Here is a 21,407-nt window from a genome sequence, read left to right as displayed (position 1 = left end):
CCTATTTATTGCCTTAAAAAAAAATAACTGCCTGCTCATGACTTCATATCGCCGACTTTTCTGGTTCTACCATCCAAAACACAATTATGCATGAAATTCCTCCTCGTTCACTCTTCTCCTGATGTGGCAGTTTAATCAGAACTTGACCGGGTCTGCTCGGTCTTAAGGTGCAAGTCAGTAGAAAAGGCCTTAAGCTTTCAAGAGCATCCTGGCAAAGCTTGGAGCTGCTGAACCCCCACCACACAATCTTACATTCTGACGCTTCTGGCAGAACTACCAGCGTTGTGGCTGAACTGAGGGCAACTACCCACATACCTAAAGCTTTTAAAGCAGACCGGTTTCACCTCTTACTCACCTTTCTAATGCTGAAATGGTCAATTCAATGTTGATCGGTAAAAAAATAAAATTATATATAAAAAAAATAATTTAACTACACAAATAATCAAATGTCTAAGGTGGGCAAGGTAGCTAAGATGTGTATCTATACTGAACCCCCAAAGAAATGTAAACGCCACATGCAACAATTAAGGATTTTACAGAGTTATAGTTCTGAAGGAAATCAGTCAATTTAAATAATTTCAATAAGGTCTAATCTATGAATCTCACATGACTGGGATTACAGATATGCATCGGTTGGACACAGACAGTTTTAATAATAAGTAGGGGCGTGGATCAGAAAACCAGTCAGTATCTGGTGTGACCACAATTTGCCTCATGCAGCGTGACACATCTCCTTCGCATAGAGTTGATCAGGCTGTTGATTGTGGCCTGTGGAATGTTGACCGACTCCTCTGCAATGGCTGTGCGAAATTTCTAGATATTGGCGGGAACTGGAACACGCTGTCGTACACATCAATCCAGAGCATCCCAAACATGCTCAATGTGTGACATTGTCTGGTGAGTATGCTGGCCATGGAAGAATTGGGACCAGATCCTTCCGACAAGGGAGGTCATGCGGTGATGGCGGCGGATGAATGGCATGACATTGTGCCTCAGGATTGCGTCACGTTATCTCTATGCATATTGCCATCGATAAAATTCAAATTTTGTTCGTAGCTTATGCCTGCCCATACAATAACCCCACAGCCACCATGGGGCACTCTGTTCAGCAAACCACTCGCCCACACAACGCCATACAGGCAGTCTGCCCAGTACAGTTGAAACCGGGAAGGTGAGCATTTTCCGATTTCAGTCAGCTACAACACTGAACTACTGTCAGGTCAAGACCCTGGTGAGGACGACGAGCATGCATATGCGCTTCCCCGAGATGATTGCTAACAGAAATTATTCAGTTCAGATCACAGATTCATTAGCTGTCAAGGTGGCTGGTCTCAAACAATCCTGCAGGTGAAGAAGCCGGATGGGGAGGTTCTGGGCTTGCGTGGTTACACAGTCTGCAGTTGTGAGGCCGGTTGGACATACTACCATATTCTAAACCGGAGGTCGGCTTGTGGTAGAGAAATTAACATTTAATTCTCTGGCAACAGCTCTGGTGGACATTACTGCAGTCAGCGTGCTAGCATTGTGTTGTGTGACAAAATGGCACATTTTGGAGTGGCCTTTTATCCCCAGCACAAAGTGCACCCGTGTAAAAATCATACTGTTTAATCAAATTCTTGATATGCCACACCTGTCAGGTGGATGGATTATTTTGGCTAAGGAGAACTGCTCACCAACAGGGATGTTAACAGATTTGTGCACAAAATTGGAGCGAAATACGCTTTTTATGTGTATGGAACATTTCTGGGATGTTTTATTTCAGCACTTTACATATTGAGTTTATATTTTTGTTCAGTGTAATACAAAATAAAATAAAGTGGGTGTTCGGAGAAAGAGCTTCATTTCAAAACCTGTAGGCCTAATATGTGGAGTAAAAACTTCAAATAGGATGTTAGAAACAGCTGTGCACAATTAGGCTAGTCTCAAAACGCAATAATTTCCCCATAGACAAAACATCATTATCATACTGCCGTACATCAGAATTACTATCCTACCCTTGGGGTTCTGGAGTCACTGAGACCGATAGCAAAGACTGTAAGACATGCACGCCTCATTGGCTCAAACATCAACCAGGCGAGGCGGTCAATAAAGCGCCAGTCAAGATAGTACACACATTACAGCAAGCGGAGCGCTCGCTCCCTGGCAAACTTGCTAATCAGAGACAGTTAAGTTACCATTGAAACAAGTTATCATTGGCCCAGTGAGACCATATCCAGATGAGAGGAGCACCACAAATTCCACAATCCTGGGGTCAGAGAATTTACAGCCAGGGCCCCAGTAATTACACTGTACACCCTTAACCCGTCATTATTTCCAAACACATGGCTGCTACTACATATTCTATAGCTGTGAGATAAATGGGCAAACGGAGGGGTGTCGCCACTGTGCTGAAGGGAGGTGATTCATTCTTCTGAAGGGAGACTTCACAGGCATAAATCCACATCTTTACTAGCCCCGGCACCATTTTCCCTTGACTGTATCTCCGTGAATGAGTCAAGCGGGGCACGGGCCATCTGTGAGGCTCAAATTTCTCCCTGCGACAATGTGCCTACTAATAAATGAGGCTAAGGATTAAGATGACAAGATAGTCCAGGGGGACTGGAAAGAGCAAAGCATAAAAATGTTCAGTTGTCAAGAGTGTGCAAACTTAAAATAAGGTAAAATAAGGTAAAGTTCGAGGCAATTGAGTCTACTCTGCCTGATCTTCTTGCAGATGGCAAACGAGCCAAAATTGTAGCCTAAGACTTACCTAGCGGTACATACAGTAGCTACTTGATACCATTATTATCATCCTATAAACACTGACTCGTTTCAGTCAACAGGTTGAAAGTAGCCATTATTTTTCTTCACGTCACAAAGCGTCCTTGACGGTTAAGAGGGAGTGAAACTCCGCATGGTAATGTGTGGGATTATACCTTTATTATCCAATCTTGACCAGAGAGTGACACTTGAGATCCGTAGCATTCTCAATGTTAATGATCAACAGCTCTCCACAATACTCAAATTGTTCCTAGCCACAACCATCAGTGCCATATTTAACAAGCAATAAAAGACTAGGGAAATAACATAATGGAGTGACCTTGGCGATTGTTATGGAAGCAAATATTTTGTTTAGAATACAGTGAGGACTGAGTCATTTATAATTGGCAGACAGCGCAAATGCTCACTGAATACAGAGCTACTACATAAACCTAAATTGACTGAGTGCTCCCAATTGAGTACATTATTCCCTCCCTCAAAAGTTCACCCGACTATAGATCTTACCGTGCAACTGACAAAGTAAACGGCTCAGCAATTAAAAGCCATTTAGAGCTCTGTGGGAAACCGAGTGCACAAACTTGAGTGAGGACGACTCCGCGTTTGAATACGGATGGAAGGAAATTAGGCTAAATCGAACGAGAAAAACGCTCAAATTGCTCAATGGATTTGGCTCCACAAGCACAACTCCCTTTCCTCTCCCAAATAAAGTCTGATGCTCAAACTCTTCAAAAAAAATGACCTAGGCAACACAACTGCCATTTTGGGCCCATTTGCACAAGCTAGGTGATCGTGACTGTTCTGGCTGGGCTCGAAAAGGGGTCTGCCTCTGCTTAGACATGGATAAGAAAACCCATGCGCTATGTCGAGTAGAATTTGTTTAATGTACTGACCATTGATCTTCTTAATGAGACAAACAATTTAATGAGACACCAATGCAGGATACAAAAATTACTACAGGGGGTAGTGGACTGTAAAATACAATCTGTTTTACTGGATGTGACTGTGCATGAATAGTTAGTAAGATTTGGGCTTAAATTGCTGCTCTAATTTCCAGGAGAAGGAAGACAATGGGCCTTAACGTTTCCCCTCAAATTAAATATCACCCCAGACGTACTTCAGCATCCGCAGCCCAGTGTCATCACTGCAGAAATGAGACTGTGCCGTCGCTCTGTGCTGTCGCTCTGTGCTGCAGGAGGTTCCACTATAGCGCCTTCGGAGGGTATTCAGACCCCTTGACTTCCCACATTTTGTTACAGCCGTATTCTACAATGGATTAAAGTGAGACTTCTAGTTAACCAGGAAAAGGGGAGCTAAGAAACAGAAAGCTCCATCGTTACATGTTGCATTTATATTTTTTGTTCAGTATACTTGGACACCAATGTGGCTGCGGCATCTGTGGAACGTTGATAACAAATGGCATCGGCCTTCCGAGTGATGCAAACCATACCACTTTACGGCATCATTTGGTGATCGTGCTACTCCCTCTCTCTGCACTTGGGTGTGTATGTTGGCTTTGTATGTAAATGTGCTCTCTCTATATAGTCTGAATTAGGAATTTACATTGCTAGCAAATGATTATATACACAGTATGTTTTGTCATTTTTCTGCTGTTGGGAAGAGAATATAATGTTACTCAGAAAAATATTTTGGTAGGACAAGGCTGTGTGTGTTTGTGCACATGGAAGTCAGTGATGTGTTTATTATAGGTTAAAAATCAGGCAATACAAATGTGATCACTAAAATGGAAAAGGGGCATTTAGTTGACAAACGGCCCAGTGTTGTGAATTTTACAATAGACCAAATCATTATTCAACTGAGAAAAATTTGACTAAGACGTAATGATTTTAGTCAAATGGACTAAGACTAAAAGTGCCAAATTTAATGCCGCTCCACACAGCCCCATACAAAGGGAAAAATAGCACCAAGATGCCATTTAGTCATTCACAGAATGACATTCATGTCAGTGTCATTCCTGTCTTCCTTTTCCTCTAATAAAGGCCAACATGTCGGGCCGTCAAATAGCTTTTCCTCCCTCTTTCCATTTTCAAAAAGAGAATTTAGTATAACAAAAAAAAAAAACTCACCATTTAATAAGCGAGTTATCAAAAATGAAATTTTATTGGGGGTCTTACAAATGGCAGAGGAAGACTGAGCAATTGGATTTACACCAGCGTGTAACAGTTCATGCCCCCTTTTTGGGGGATCCCGTTGGGAGTCACTGACAGTAGGTGCCAAGCTCACACACACCTCAGCATGTAACAAGGCACAGAGGGATAATAAAGCAATAAAGTGGCTTTACACTTACGCTGCCTTTTAAAACGAATGAAACGAAGTGAGGGAGAGTTAAAGCCTTTTTTGAAAGGCGAGAATGTTGAAAGACTGAAACACGCGAAAGCAAACACGACTGAAGAAAGTTAACTTCACTGCCATATAGGAGCAGAGAAATATTTCAAGGTCACCATAAGTAGTAATAGTAAATTACAGCCTAAATGACAATGGTAATTGTAAAGACCATTCTGTTCTTTCGAAAGGGAAATGTGGAGTCTGAAGTCACTCATCCCTGTCAAAGAAAATGATTTAGGCTACTTCATATATTCCAATGAAGCCGAGGAGTTATTTTTAATGAAAGGAGTCCAGCTTGATCTGAGAGGAGTTCATGCCAAAGTGTCTAACATCTCCCTTGATCTCTAACAAGTGCCACAACAGTGGCTCAGGAAAATGTGCTTTGAAGATCGCAGCTTCACATGGGATGAAAACTTTGGGATGAGATGATAATACTGCCACAAGGGCTTTAACAGCCTTTGATTGCAGTGCCTTTTTTTATATAAGGGCTGGGGGTGGGGTGGGCACAAACAGCAAAAGGAAACCAGGGAAAATGTTGCATTTGAAAACATGCCATGAGATTATGTAATCAAGTAACATACAATGAGTAATGACTAACGTTTCAATGGGGTTTTATACCAAGGGATTCGGGAGATTTGATTTTGAAACCATTCCAGTTAGGCAGAAATACAGGGGATGACATGTTGCAATGATGGTGCTACAGAACCCGTTTTGGCTGAGTTAAATACAAACGTCCTGTGTTGATTAGCTTAACAAAATAACACTTTTGCAGCACTCAAGACCTTTGTCAGTGGGGAAGAGATTCTTACGACAGTGAATACGGTTACATGCGATTGTGGATAGTCAGAATAATATAATAGATTAAAATGTTTACATGCTTTGCAAGAAGAACGATTTCACTAATAATCCTGTTTACATGGACACATCTGAAATCAGGCTACCTGGTGGCTCTTTGATAATTGCAGGAAACCCCAATCAAAATAAAATAAAAAATTTGGGAAGCATATTTGATTGAGTTGATGTGCTTTACAGGAAAAATAAAATGAAAATAAAAGCTGAAATACTTAAACGTAAGAAAAAAAAGAAAAATCAAACACCCTAAAGGAAAAGCTAAAAATATGTTTTACGATCGCTTTTAAACATGACCACAGTGTCGGACCCCCCCCTCAGGTTCTCTGGCAGGCTATTCCAGAGGCTGGGGGCATAACTAAAATGTTGCCTCTCCATCCTAGGCTTTGGGATAGTTAAAAGGCCAGTGCCAGAGGACCTGAGGGACCTACTGGGTACATAATTAAAAGCATGTCTGACGTATTGGGAAGCACAACTGTGGATTGATTTAAATACCAATAGAAGACTTAAAATGATTTTTTTTTTTAAAAACAGCCAGCCAGTGCAAAAACATTAAAACCAGTGTAATGTGTGTTCTCCATCTGGTCATGGTCAGTACCCATGCTGCAACATTCTGTATGTTTTGCAGTTGACCAATGGCTTCCAATCAAGTTATAGAAACATCAAGGATGATCAATGGAAACGGGATGCACTGGAGCTCAATTTCAAGTCTCATAGCAAAGGATCTGAATACTTATGTAAATAAGGTATTTTTTTTTTATTTTTTTTATGTGTAAAAACCTGTTTTTGCTTTGTCATTATGGGATATTGCGTGTAGATTGAGGGAAAAACGATTTAATCAATTTTAGAATAAGGCTGTAATGTAACAAAATCTGGAAAAAGTCAAAGGGTCTGAATACTTTCAGAATACACGGTCTGCCAGCTTGCTCTCTGAATATCATAATGGACCTGCAACTGACTTTCTCCACTTCCGCTCTGCCTTTCTGCAATTTCCCTTTAAAATGTATTTGTTTCTTCACAAAGCCAAGGGGCTCTCTGTTTGGATGGGACTTTTCTCAACTACGGCATCAATGGTTGCCCTTAATTTGGTATTAAAGTGAACAAAATCAACACAAGAGGAAGGCAGAAGTGGTGGAGTATTGTTCATACACTCAATAAAACCTGTAGTAATTTTAGAGGTAAGATAGGGTAACACTGAACGCATTATCATGAAACACTGTGCTATGGGCAACAAGGTAGTAAAAAAATACACTGGTGATCAGATAAAGCAACATCAGTAAGAGTGGCGTTACAGTCTGATGACAGCCATGTTTCGGTGAGAAACATGCAAGCAACTTTGCGCTCGGTAATGAGGTCATTCAAAAAAAAGGTATTACTTGTGGCTGCTCTAAAATGTAAAAAAAAAAGTGCCATATTCAATGTGTGGCCCACTGCCTCTGGAGCATCTGCCTCAAGGTAACCAACGGAATAACAACCAAATGATTAACGTTACAACCACATTTCTGACCATCTCCAATCTATCAGAATGGTAGGCGATGACAGTGTATAAACTCACTAGAAGGCGGAGTTAAAGGAACATAAAAAAAAAAAAAGTTTGTTATTGTGAGTAACCTAAATTTGTGTATAAACTGTTTCAAAAGACACATACGTTTCAGTCTTTACAAACTCACTTCACTCACACTAAAGATGGAGGCTCGCTTGGCTTGAAACCCCACACACACACACACACACACACACACACACACACACACACACACACACACACACACACACACACACACGCTGCCAACCCAAAGGGTCAGTCCATCCTATGGAGTTAGAAACCGTAGAGGAATCATTGCAGACACGGGGGATTATGAAACTTGATTAGCATTTGGAAAGCAAATAAATTCACATCTCAAAGACAAATGAAATTGAACTGGCTGAACATTCATTTTATTTATTCATTCATTTCAGAAAATCTATTTGAGGCTGCGGAGAAAGGGGCAAAATAAAAATGGACATTATGTAGGCGTTTCTGCTTGTAAAGGAGATATCAAAACTAAGACCGTCTGAAAGATAGAACTGTTTAAAAATCAAAGAGATTTCAGCATGGTGAAACTAATTATGATAAATAAACAGAGAAAAATAGAACAAATATGTTTATTGAAAGCTCAAAGCTAGAACTTGCTGATTTGTGGCCATATTTGCGCGTACCCCAGGGGGTATGCTCAATGCCGTATGCCCCCCCTCCCTCGCCTGAGTAGCCTCATTTCAGTGCCAACAATTAAACCATCTAGTGTTCAGTGAAATAACACCAATGTCAAATACAGATAGCCTAGTCAAATAATTAACATCCAATCACATTAACTGTTACTCTCTCGTGGGAATTCCACTAATGGTCCGTATGTAGCCAAACGTAGCTGCTGCTCATGTTGGTATTTGTAGCCAAAAGTAGCTCCTGCCCATTCCGTTTGCTCGAAAACTGATAAATGTTTTTTTTTTAAAAAGGCCTGCAGTACTACACCTACTACCAGCAGTACTACACCTACTACCAGCAGTACTACACAGGTTCTGCTTCCACAAGCACATCCAATGCTAGCATCAGTAATTATACATTTGTTGTTAGCCCACTAGCATGGACACTGACAGCTGGCTGAGGTCTTGGCTGATTTTTTTTGATTTTCCCATGTCAAGCAAGGAGGCACCGAGTTTGAAAGTAAGCCTTGAAATACATCCACAGGTACACCTCCAATTGACTCAAATGATCAGAAGCTTCTAAAGCCATGACATAATTTTCTGGAATTTTCCAAGCTGTTTAAAGGCACAGTCAACTTAGTGTATGTAAACTTCTGACACACTGGAATTGTGATAGATTATTTCACTGTCTGTAAACAATTGTTGGGAAAATTACTTGTGTCATGCACAAAGTAGATGTCCTAACCAACTTGCCAAAACCATAGTTTGTTAAGTGGTTGAAAAATGAGTTAATGACGCCAACCTAAGAGTATGTAAACTTTAACTGTATGTATGTATGTATGCATGTATGCATGTATGCATGTATGCATGCATGTATAACGTTTATGGGAGGTCAATTAAGGAAGACATCCTCTTCTGCAAACCACTGAAAACCAGGACAACAGGAGAGGATATTTTTAAAAGTACTGGACAGCTTTGTAACATCAAATGGACTTGTGGTCAAGATGTGTTGGTATCTGTACTGATGGCGCAAAAGCCATAACAGGGAGACATAGTGGAGTGGTAACTCAAGCAGTTGCTCCCGACGCCACTTGGGTACACTGCAGCATCCATCGAGAGGCTCTTGCTGCCAAGGAAATGCCTGACAGCTTGAAAGACGTTTTGGACACTACAGTGAAAATGGTTAACTTTGTTAAAGCAAGGTTCCTGAACTGTCGTGTATTTTCTGCACTATGCAATGATATGGGCAATGACCATGTAACGCTTTTACAACATACAGAAGTGCGCTGGTTATCAAGGGGCAAAGTATTGACACATTTTGGGGAATTGAGAGACGAGCTTAAAGTTTTTACTGACCATCATTTTCACTTGTCTGACCGCTTTCATGATGACGAGTTTCTCACACGACTGGCCTATCTGGATGATGTTTTTTTCCCCTCACCTGAATCTAAGATTACAGCTAATATGTCTGCATTAACAAGGACAATACACAGATCTTTCCATCATTGTTTGATTTGTGTGCAAATGAACTCGCATACGGACAACGTCAAATGTGATATAGCGAAGCACCCGAGTTGGGTGCGCAACTGCGCAGGTACCTTCCCGAAACGGATAACAAACAGCTAGATTCGTTATCCCTTTCATGCCCGGCCTCCAGTCCACTTACCGATATCTGAACAAGAGAGCCTCATCCAAATTGCAACAAGCGGTTCTGTGAAAATTGAATTTAAAAATCAGAAGCCACTGCCAAATTTCTGGATTGGGCTGCGCTCAGAATATCCTGCCTTGGCAAATTGCGTGGATACTCAGCCCTCACGAGCATGAAAACTAAATACCAGGCACAGACTGTGGAAAAAGATTTAAGACGGAGACTCTCCAATACAACATTGTAGTTATGTGCTTCCTTTCAAGCACAACCTTCTCATTAACCTGTGGTGAGTTACTCACCATTTTCGATGAACAAATAAGGTTTTATATGTAAGATGGTTAAATAAAGAGCAAAATGAATGATTATTATTATTTGTGCCCTGGTCCTATAAGAGCTGTAATTTCCCACGAGCCGGCTTGTGACAAACTCACTCAATCTTATGTTTAATAAATGTATTGTCAAGTGTGTGTGTGTGTGTGTGTGTGTTGCAGGCTTACAATGACGTAAAAAAACAAACATTTCAGAGCACGCTGACCCTGGTGCTAGAGGGGGTACACAAATGGAGGTTGAACGTTTGAAGGGGTACAGGACAACAAAAAAAGTTTGGGAACCACTGCTATTGAAGATCTGTGGCACTGACAGTCATTAGGAGCAAGTCACATTGAAAAGTAAACGGAAAGTAAATGTTGTGCAAAGGACAGGATGAGAAGAGAAAAATATGGCAGTTCAGGGCACTGATTAAACCTACACAATTGCAAACACCAAGAAAGCAGCTGGTGAAAATCAAAAAGGAGAAATACATTTTATACAGCAGTCTGAACTAACCTATTGTAAAATGTATTGAACAGCATAAAAAAAAGTGATCATTTAGGGAAGGCTATTAAAAATCAAACAAAACATTCAAATTGGATATTAAATAGCCCCTTATGGATTTGAGGGGCTCGTCTTTTGTTAATTCGTTGCTAGCGATAATTGTTTTGCTCGGACTCCCATTTCCTTTCACCTCTGAAGTCTGTAAGGCGAATGTGAAGCACACTCCTACCTCCTGTTCCCATCCCCATCATCCTTCACCCACTGCCCTCCCTCTCCTTCCAGCTGGATGTCCTATGAGGGCTGATGACTATCCTGGGTAACCATGTCCTTGAGTGTGTCAATGTTTTGTCAACCTGAAACAAAGACGTGACCTGAGAGCGACATTCTATAATGCAGTGGGTTGCAATGAAGCCAACTCTTTTCAATGCATTTGGGAATGAACTGGAACACACTACTTGAACACACTACTTGAACAGTAGCGACAGTAGGACTGAACACGAGGCAGTGGCAGAGCTAAAATGGGCAAGGCGCCTCTATAGCCGTGCCAAGAGGATACTGTGTGCGTACAGACAGCAGAAACTTGAGACGGTACCCATCTCCAGAGAACACAGTACATCAGCCCCTATAAAAATAAAAATCTCCCTGCCTCTGCCGTACCTCGGGCGGCAGGACCAGATATGCCAAGCAGCCAGAGGGCCAATCAGCTTGTCACGGAACCAGCCAAAGGGCCTACCAACAACCCCAGAGAATCAGTGAGCTAAATCTGCTAGCAAAATCCACCAGTCACTAGGGTGGAATCCAGATTTTCATACGGTCATACCGTTTCTGTACCATACCAGGGTATATGGTATTACTAGAAGCTATTTCAAAGAAACAGTGCATTTGGAACGTATTCAGACCCCTTGACTTCTTCCCCATTGTTATGTTACAGCCTTATTCTAAAATGGATGGAATTGCCCCTCCCCGCTCAATCTACACACAACACCCCAGAATGACAAAATGTTTTTTTTTTAATGCACATTTATTAAATATAAAGCATTTCAATAAGTATTCAGACCCTTTAGACAGTAGTTTATTTAAGCACCTTTGGCAGTGATTACAGACAAGTTTTCTTGGGTGTGACACTACTAGCTGTGACCTTATATAGACAGGTGTGTGCCTTTCCAAATCATGTCCAAACAATTGAATTTGCCACAGGTGGACTCCAATCAAGTGGTAGAAACATCAAGGCTGATCAATGGAAACAGGATGCGTCAGAGCTCAATTTCTGGTCTCATAGCAAAGAGTCTGAATACTGTACGTAAATAAAAAAGCTCTGTTAAATTTCAGAAATTTGCTAGAATTTCTAAAAACCTGTTTTCACTTCATCATTATAGAGTATTGTGTATAGATTGATGAGGAAAAATAATTGAATCCATCTTACAATAAGGCTGTAACATAAAATGTGGAAAAGGGGAAGGGGTCTGTATACTTTCCAAATGCACTGAATAATAGAACTGTAACAAAAAAAAAAAGTGGAGGTGGGACAAAATGGCACTGTAGAGAACTTTCAGCGAGCTCCCGTGGCATTCGTTAATTTCTATTTATATTCATTTTCTTGCTTGATAAAGTGGTAGAATTTGCTCAAATAACTTACCCTACAACGAGTCTGGACGGCTATTTCTCAAATTTCCGACAGCAGAACTACTAAGAACTCGACCAAAACCACCACCCCCCCTGTAGATGTTCAGGAGGAGCTAGCTAACGTCAGCAAAGCTAACGTCAGCAAAGCTAACGTCATTGCGGATCCAGGCACAATGGACCTGGTGATTCAAAGGATAACAGATAACTAGGGATGCACAATATATCGGTATCGGCCGACAGATAAAAATACCTAGGTTAACGCTGATGTTAAAAAACTGAGGTCAAAGATACTGTGCATACCTATATAAAATGTAGGTACATGACGTAATGATACCACGTAAGATTTTGCGCTAAACGTGCAACACAGCATTCCTAACCTAGCCCACACAATGTCTGCTGTGTGGATCGTGCAGTCAAAAGTCAAGCAGTCATTTGAAAGGCTAAGAAAATTTCAGTGAGACAACTCAAAAAGGCAAAATCCATTAAAGCCAAGATAATGGACTTCATTGCCCTTGACAAGCAACCGTTCTGTCGTGAGTGATGTTGGCTTTCGCCGACTGGTCAAGCAACTGTACACACTACCAAGTGCGCCATTTTTTAGATGTTGCCCTACCGGAGTTACACAGTAATAGCGTCACTGGTATTAGCTTCACGACATACATACTACGGAACACCGTTTGGGTCTCTGCGTGTCAAAAGATACAGTAGCACTGTCAATGGGGTAGCATTAGCACTGTCAACAAACAAATTCTGCAAACAAGCAAACCCCGGACACGAACGATGCGTTTACAATACCGCGTTGGTAATAAAGCATCACTTGTTCGACTGCAACTTCTGGGGTAGCTAGCTTTAGCTTGGTACCTAGCTAGCACCAATACAACCAGCCTGAAAGCAATGACCAGTAGAAACTGCAGTCATTTTCATTATACTTAGCAATGATTTAAGAATCCTTGTGAGAAAGTATCAGCTAGGTTACCACTTGTTTGCCTAGTGAAATTTAACTTCAGTTCATGAAAATAAATGGCTAGCTAGCTACTTAACCCTGTTGCCCAAAGCTAACGTTATAAGCAGCCAGCTAGCTTCATCTGGCTAGTGAGGTTCGATCGGACTGGGTTGTGAAGCTAGCCACAATAAGGATTAGGCACAGTAGTGGAATTTGCAGTTGCCTTCAAAATAAAAGTATGTAATTGACTGATGCAAATAGTAGAATTGCCACACTTATTTTGAAGGCTAACTGCAAATTCCAATATTGTGGCTAGCTTCACATTGATGGGTCCAACCACCATTATTCAAATAATAACTCTCTTATAAATTAGGGTTATTTTAGATGACACCTAGCTATATAGTTAGACTTCGTTTGACATGCAAAGCCTCAAATACAATTAGAACATGCCAAAAAACATTTAGCTGTTAGCATGGCAAGTTTTATTTTGAGGCTTAAAATCTATTTAGATGTAACTTGGTAACTTTTGACAGACTGGTTTAGTCTGCACAAACAAAAAAAAAAATGGTTGCTTAGCAATATTTGCATAATCTTTGTGATTGAAAGATAGCTGTGAGGGTTATCAAATCAGGATCAACTCCTCAAGCTCATTAATGATAGAAATGTTCATATTTGAAGATGGCAGGAAGGCCAATCACAAGGAGTGGAATGATAGCTAAAGATACTGGTACTTAGGCTAGAATGTCTTTGCTGTAACCAAGAAGCTTGACATCTAGCCACTAAGCTAGCAAGTTAGCAAACCAAATGCAAAGCTATAGCCCTGAGCTGGATATCATTTGACACATCTTAGATTTCTTATAGTTATAAGCAGTGGCGTTTTTTTAACCCCGCCCCCAAAACGGTAATGAAAAATCACACCGTCGGTATTTCGAAGAGAAACCATGGGCTAATCTTCACAATAATCCTTGCATTCACTCCTTCGATTACTTGCAGTTACGCTACCTTAAAACTCAAACAGCAGTCTAAGGCCTTCCACTAGCAAGTTTGTAAGAAGTTACAGAATAGTTGTAGGCTAATATGGAAATAGATGAAAGTCGGAAACAAAACACGCTTAAGCGCTCAGCTATTTTAACTTCTCAGCCAAAATAGATTAAAGAGTTGATCTTATTAAAAGCAGTTCTGCTCCAACTAGGCAACCTCATCGGCCTTGCAAGAAATTCAATATTAATCTTATAACTTTGGAAAATAACTCCCACTGGATTCCCTGCCCAATGGAGGAAAAAAGTACAAATTAAAAAGATATGCCAATTAGTTTTTTGGACAATTGATTTTCTTTGACCCCTCCACTACCTCCTCCAGCCTGGTTGAATGGCTGCAGACTACTTTTTTTCCTCTCTGCTTCCTTCCCCCTCGCTCCATGAAGGCGCGCTCTCCCACAGCGAAACTGCTGACTTTTGTCAGTGAGTGAAGGTGCCCTTCTGCCCCCACCGACCGATGGCTGTCAGAACTTCTAGCACAATCCTGCCTCCGCCCATCAAGTCCATCCCCAGAGAGAGGGGCAATATCCCGGATAAACGCAAACGCAGTTGACACTTATTTTTAAGCTGTTGTGGCCGTCAAATCCACTGCTAGGTTCATTTTTCAGTACTGCGCGAATACTAACCATCCTCTCAGGGAGCAACGTGAGAATGAAATCGTATCACCTGGCAACGAGGGACTTTTTTTTTGTACATCAGCAGATTAGGTCCCTTAGATTCTGACCATCGTTCATGCCCGAGATTCTTGCAGTTTCTCTTCACCGGGATGTAAGGCCAAAGCGAGGTGGAGGCGAAAGTTGAAGCATAACATTGACAAGCCAGGCGTGCACTCACACTACCGAAACTAAGCAATCATTCTGAGAGGATCTCACCCAGGGCGGCATATCGGCCAGGACCTGATCTTAATTTATTGACTAATCAGAAGAGATTCCATATCAAAATGATACCATGCCAGGTTGGCGGGGATTGGCCCATTGTCCATTTGAGACAACATTAGAACGTAGGCCTCAGAGCCAGAACCTTGGTCGACTGCTGTTGAATAATTAATGAAGTCAGACACATCCAACCTTAAAAGACCGTTTTTTTTTTTTTTTTAAACGTGCCTTGTATAGATTGTTTTGCTGAAGCACCCCGCGCATCTAGCAATGAGCTGCTCAAGCATCAAAAAAGGACAGATGTAGAACATTTAATAGACAAAGTTAGCAAAACAATTGCTTATAATCAAATGTATTTATAAAGCCCTTTTTACGTCAGCAGATGTCACAAAGTGCTGTACAGAAACCCAGCCTAATCATTAGCAAACACTCCAGCTATTAGGTAAAGTGTATCTACATAAAAATACAAATCTGAAAATGACTGTAGGCCTATTTAAAATGGTTTTGGAAGTAATTTAACATTTTCATTATGGTCTTCAACCATAACCGTCAGTTACACTGTTATTCAATTACGTCACCTGTGGGTAGGAAGACTATACAGAGAGAGCGCGGGAGAAAACTGACAGGGGGTGAACAGCAATTGTGAGCCGTTTAAAATGGCAGTTACAAGTCCAGCAAGTGTGTGTAGTCAGAGGGAGAAGATGTAAAAGAAAAACAAGCCTGGGGATTTCTTGGCAGAATACTACCATACATGTTTCGCAAGCGATGTTTTATCCCATTGCACTAGTTCAGTAAAAATAAAAACAGCAAGAGGCTTACTCAATGAGACAGAAGTTGAGGTAGAAATCAACAAAACAGGAATGCATGTGCTTTGTAGTGGGTTGCCAGATTCCGCAGTGTATATGTGAATGGAATAACCCCAAAACAAACAATTGTTTATATGCCAGCAGAGCTTTTTGTGTTCCCCAATGGCTCCCCTGAGCTCTAAGCTCCTTCCTGCCAGTTCAGCTCCTACGCATGCGGCCACAACCGCACACGTCAGCCATAACTCCTCACCCACCACCCCTGCCCCCTGGGCACATGGGAAATGGAAGTTCATCATGAGCTTAGCGTCAAGGGTCATGATTGAAGACAATAGGAGAATAAAGTGGTGTATTTGGTCATTACCTCTGGATTGGGTGTGATATGAATGTGGTTATGCCTGGGACTGGAGTCTAACGGAAGCCAGAACAGCATCTTTGGCATTGAAAATGTGCTTCAAAGAAACACACAGCAATCTCACAAAGCTGCCTGTCTTCATCTACAGGAGTGTCGATACAAGCCCAACACAAGGTTCCTTTTTACATGTCTATGCAATGATGATCAGGATAAATCTGTGATTTATATTCGATGCGTCACTTCCAACAGGGTGGGTAGATTGATCCAATGCGAAGAACACGAAGGATTCTGAAGCGGTAAAGATTCTTTCAACATGAGCACTCACTATCCAGAGTATTGTTTAAATGATGCTTTTGTTTGTTTTGGTTAATTACCCATTTCTTGAGGTACATGCAATTCTGGCCTCATTTGATGGATGTAGGCTAAACGCAACTGAAGAGCCACAGCTCTGGTAGGCCCAAATTCATTGCTGGGCATCAAATCAAGCCTCCTGCCCTGTGCTCCAAACAATGCATTATAGGGACTCTGAAAATTTGTTTTACAAAGTTTGCCACCCACTGCAGTTAATCGGGCACTGCATATTTCATTATCTGTTGGACAGATGGCTGCGGCGGAGATGCTGCAGGGAATAAACGTTGGTTTTGGGATACTCTTCAGCCAAGCCTCTATTAGAGGACATCTATTAGAATTAGATCCTTACCACATAACGCATTAGAGCAACTGTTCACAGTGAGTTGCACTCGCCCTGCTTCAAGCGATTTGCTTTGATACATGTTCAAGATACATGTTCGATAGGGAGGGGGAAACATTGATGACTAAGCCAATAATGAGATCAAATAGCTTGACGAAACAACTCCATTTGGCATATTGTCTGCTGCCGAAGGGGACCTTGAAAACAGGTTCTCGTAGACAGCTCAGAGGCCATTAAATGTGCATGATACATTTGTATAAAGAAAACCTTGTGCGTTAGGCTATGTCATATAAGAAATACATGAGCATTGGGATGCATCTTTATTTATGAATTATGATGCAATAGGGGATAACTAAACACCTTCGAAGGAGTGATTTAGAAGACATCTGAATAGAAAAGTAGCATTGTTGTTGGCCTTTATTGCATATTTCAAAGAGAAAGGTAGATAGAAGGGTGATCTAAAGGCTACTCTATGTAATACCAATTATCACTGATGACTTCTGCTGCTCTCACTGCAGCTGGCCTATACACCAACATGAGAAGCTAGAGAGTTCAGCAAGCATTGCTTCAGTTTAATCCACCTATGAGATCTTCATTCTGGAGGACAATGAAAGGGTATAGCAGTGGCCTAAGGCCCGAGTGATTCACCCATATAACCTGGGCTCATCTGTCCTGGCAGAAGAGGGATTGCCGCCTATTGTTTTACCGATCAAGAAAGGGTTAGCCGAATCAACTTAAGCCTCAGATCGCAGAGAGACGGACATGGTTGCCTGGCAAAGAATCCACCAGGCTCTCTTCCCCCCCCCCCCCTCACCTTGAGCAAAGCGGCAGTTTGCAAGATCAAAAGGTGATTGAGGGCTCAGGCTCCAAGCTCCAGCCTTGGCGAGGAGACGAACCTATGGCACCATCGAGGTGGGTTTGTTGGTGTGCGTGTTTGGCCACAGATGAAACCCTGCGCTTAAACCTTTCCTGAACATCCAGCTCATTATCTCTGATGGAAACTCTTCCTTCTCATTGCTCCTCTGACAGAATAGGCCCTGTTTTCTGAATCCCCAGGGGTGGGATAACAGGAGGATAGACTGATTCCAAGTTCCCTACATGTGCACTGTCTGAATAGAATCAGAGATGTTACCGCAGAGTTGGGAGGAAATCAACCCTGTGAGTGATATTGAACGGCTCCATCAGAAGCCTGGCAAATGTTGAACAAAGTGAGAGAAATGTGGGAGGCATCAGAGGTGTCATTTCCCCAAAAAGGGTGTGTAGGCCATCGCTTGGACTTTGTGGTTTGAGTTTCAGTAAGCTCAATGACGCGCTTGCAATTCCCTCAGTCAGTCAATGCAGCATCTTGACAAATAAGATGAGCTGTACTGGTTTAAATGATCCAAGGGATGTTTTGGCAGGTGCAATCAATAAAAACATTTGACACAAGCTTCTAGACGAAACATGACACTGATTGACGTAGCCTGGTGTTTGAAACAGGTAGCCTATGGCCCAGATAAGGCAAATAAAATTGACTATACTATATTATAACTGGGTCTTAGAGAGCAGGGCTGAAGATAACATTGTCATGCCACTCACTATTCCATCACAAACAATGTTTGTATAGTTCAATATTAGCTTGGCATACTGCTGAATAATCCAACCTCGCATTCCGTTCTCACTGTCGAGTAAAATGTTCTTGATTTAATTGATCACAAGCATTTGGATGCTAAAAGAGAACACAGAACTAGGCTCAACACAAACTTGATGTCATGAAAGAGAATTGACTTGAGGAAAGCTCTGAATGAACCCTCTAAGAATAGCAAGAGCGTTACAAAAATCTGCAGCTTCAAATAAGACGCATCCGGAAGAGCTTGATAGATGGGTTAACCGTCCTCAGGTTACCTAGTAAACCACACTGCTAGCTAACCATTTACCTTATAGAGAGGCTGGGGAACCATGTGACCACCCAAGGTAGTCCGTTAGGCAGCATATCAGACATATGCCAAAACAATGCAATTCTGTTGCATTGGACTTGTCGCAAATGGCACCCTTTTCCCCAATATAGTGCACTACTTTTGACCAGGGCCCATAGGGTGTCATTTGGGGCTTACCACAATTCTGCATTGAGTCTCCTTGCAATTTTGCTGAGGAAGTCCTCTGGAGCTCTACTTGAAGGTACTTTATACAGACAACACACACAGGTCTAGGCAAAGCCTGGTACTTAGTGTGGGAGAGGAATAATGGTAGTTGTGTGAAACGTGCAACATTAGCCCAGGGTCTACCAATTATCCTTGCTTGTTAACATAGCATGCAGGCAAATACCCATAGACTCCAAGTCATTGTCCTAACATTAGCTAGCATTGGCTTGCGAAACTACCTCCAACTTCCTTCATACTGGACACAGACAAAAATGGTATCCACAACTGCATCTGACTCTGGGGAAGTAGATACAGGGCACATTGACAAAATCCCTTTAAAAGAGGAATGCACACTAACACTGCCTAGGCAGAGTAACATGCACTTTATCTAAGGTAAAGCATTAATTCAGATGTTTCACTTCAGTAGGGGCATTATGGCACCTTGTGCAATCATGTACACTACTAACCAATACTTAATGGTGCCACTACAGTAACAACAGTGTTGAGTATTGGCTAATAGCCCACATGAAATAAAAGCACAATCAGCTGTGATTTGAGAATGGGACACTGCAATGCTGATCAAAATAAATAAATAATGAATGGCAGGGCAGGCAGCCGTTTGGACAGATAGACAATAGCAGAATAATCCCGAGTACAGTGTGTAGAGATGCCAAGAATAAACCGAGGGGAGACACCCCCTGGCTTCCGGGTTTTAATCCTGCTGTCATAAAGTGTCACGTTAACTTGATTTGTATTATAAATTGGCAGTGCCCACATATTCAAGCTGGCCAGTGGCCATATATTCATGTTAGGAGGCCAATAAAATTGTAAAGAGCTGTACTTGCATGTATATGCTAAAGTATCGATAATTATCACAACCGTCGGATGTTTTTGAGGCTATAAATAAAACTATAAAACCTGAGACGCAGATCAACATAGTTGGCAATGTTGTACCCAAAGTGAGAAGTGGCACTGACTGTCCTCTTGGAGCCACGATAACCTCGACTTTGACTAGGATACCCAACTTTGACGAGTGAATAAAGTAAATGAGTGACAAGAAATATAAAAGTTCTAGGCCTATTCCTCATGAGGAAATGTCCAAGGTGTTCTGACTTCAGGACATTGCTTGCCTAGCTAATTTAGCTGGCTAACAATCTGTCAGCCTATTCATAATACTGAGAAAATTGTTGATTTGCAGGTTGTCCTGTGCTAACTATATAAACGTCAGCTAGTTCGTTATTAGCCAGCTCATCATTTTTCAAAGACGTCCGGGGAAAACAGGGAAAGTTTTGCAACCGGGAAGTTGTGCGCCATGAAAGTTGGCTACAAAAACTGCATTATGCGGTCAGGGAGACGGATCACGAGATATTACCATACAGTCAATGAAGCTAGGCATCAACCCATCTAGAACAGCAGCAAACATGACTCCGCTTCTGGCCAGCAATCCTATTGACTAACGCAACCAACGTTAGCGTTGGCTCGCTAGCTAATACTGTAGTTCGCTAAAACGTTACTTACCATGGGTCGAACTCGTGGATGATGCTCTCGAACCGGATCACTGCAAAAAGTCTAGAACTGAAGCCTGCCAACCAGGCCAGAAAAAGAATAGTAAACGAGAGTAAGGACTGCCACCCCGCTGGCTGTGCCAGTCCGCCAGAGAGGCCTCCTTTGCCCCCTCCTCCACCCACGGCGTTGGGTCGGCTGTTACCATGCAGCGATCCCCCGGCATTCGGAGACGCTTTGTGCTTGCCGTCGGTGGCTGTGTGCTGCTCCGCCATATTCTGCGTGGTTTGCGGCGTCGGTCGCGTTTGAAAGAGTAGTGAGCACCCTCCTGCCACGCTCCACTATCTCCCGCTATTCCCGTACAGCGCCCAAGGTTTTTTTTAATTTTTTTTATGTGGTTTTATCTCCTTATCTTCACTGTGTCCACCGGCTTTTTATTCACATTCGTCAGTGACAACCACCATTACATCGCACACGCTCTTGTGAAACGTAATCAGATGGGAGGGAATGGGCGGGACAGTAGAAAACCCCGACAGCCTCTCACAGAACGACAGGTACAACAAGGCGGAGCCAAAGACCGCTGAGCGGTTGGATATTCAAAACCAATCCCGCGCAAGTACGATGATGACAGACCGATTTGATTACCAATGGAATATCAGAACCTACACAAGAACGTTGAAATCCGTGGAAATGGTTTCAATTTCACAATGCACACAATACATACAAATCTAAAGTCAATGAATGGAATTAAAAATATATAAATATTTGGACGAGCAATGTCGGAGCGGCATAGACTAAAATAAGATAGAATAGAACACAGTATATACATATGAGATGAGTAATGCAAAATATGTAAACATTATTAA

At 41.9% G+C, this 21,407-nt stretch overlaps 1 protein-coding gene across 1 annotated transcript in view; it reads right to left on the bottom strand.

Annotated features, from left to right (window-relative positions):
* Positions 1–21,045, bottom strand: part of LOC106570075 (dolichyl-diphosphooligosaccharide--protein glycosyltransferase subunit STT3B) — an 88,602-nt gene extending 67,557 nt beyond the window's left edge. The window contains exon 1 of the mRNA XM_014142037.2: positions 20,557–21,045. Coding sequence (XP_013997512.1) covers positions 20,557–20,816 — 260 coding nt within the window. The 5' untranslated portion in view covers positions 20,817–21,045. The remainder of the gene's footprint in view (positions 1–20,556) is intronic.
* Positions 21,046–21,407: the final 362 nt, after the last annotated feature.

The sequence above is a fragment of the Salmo salar genome, chromosome ssa14 (assembly GCF_905237065.1).
Source record: "Salmo salar chromosome ssa14, Ssal_v3.1, whole genome shotgun sequence".
Classification (NCBI taxonomy): Eukaryota; Metazoa; Chordata; class Actinopteri; order Salmoniformes; family Salmonidae; genus Salmo; species Salmo salar.
This window is presented reverse-complemented; position numbering and strand designations above follow the sequence as displayed.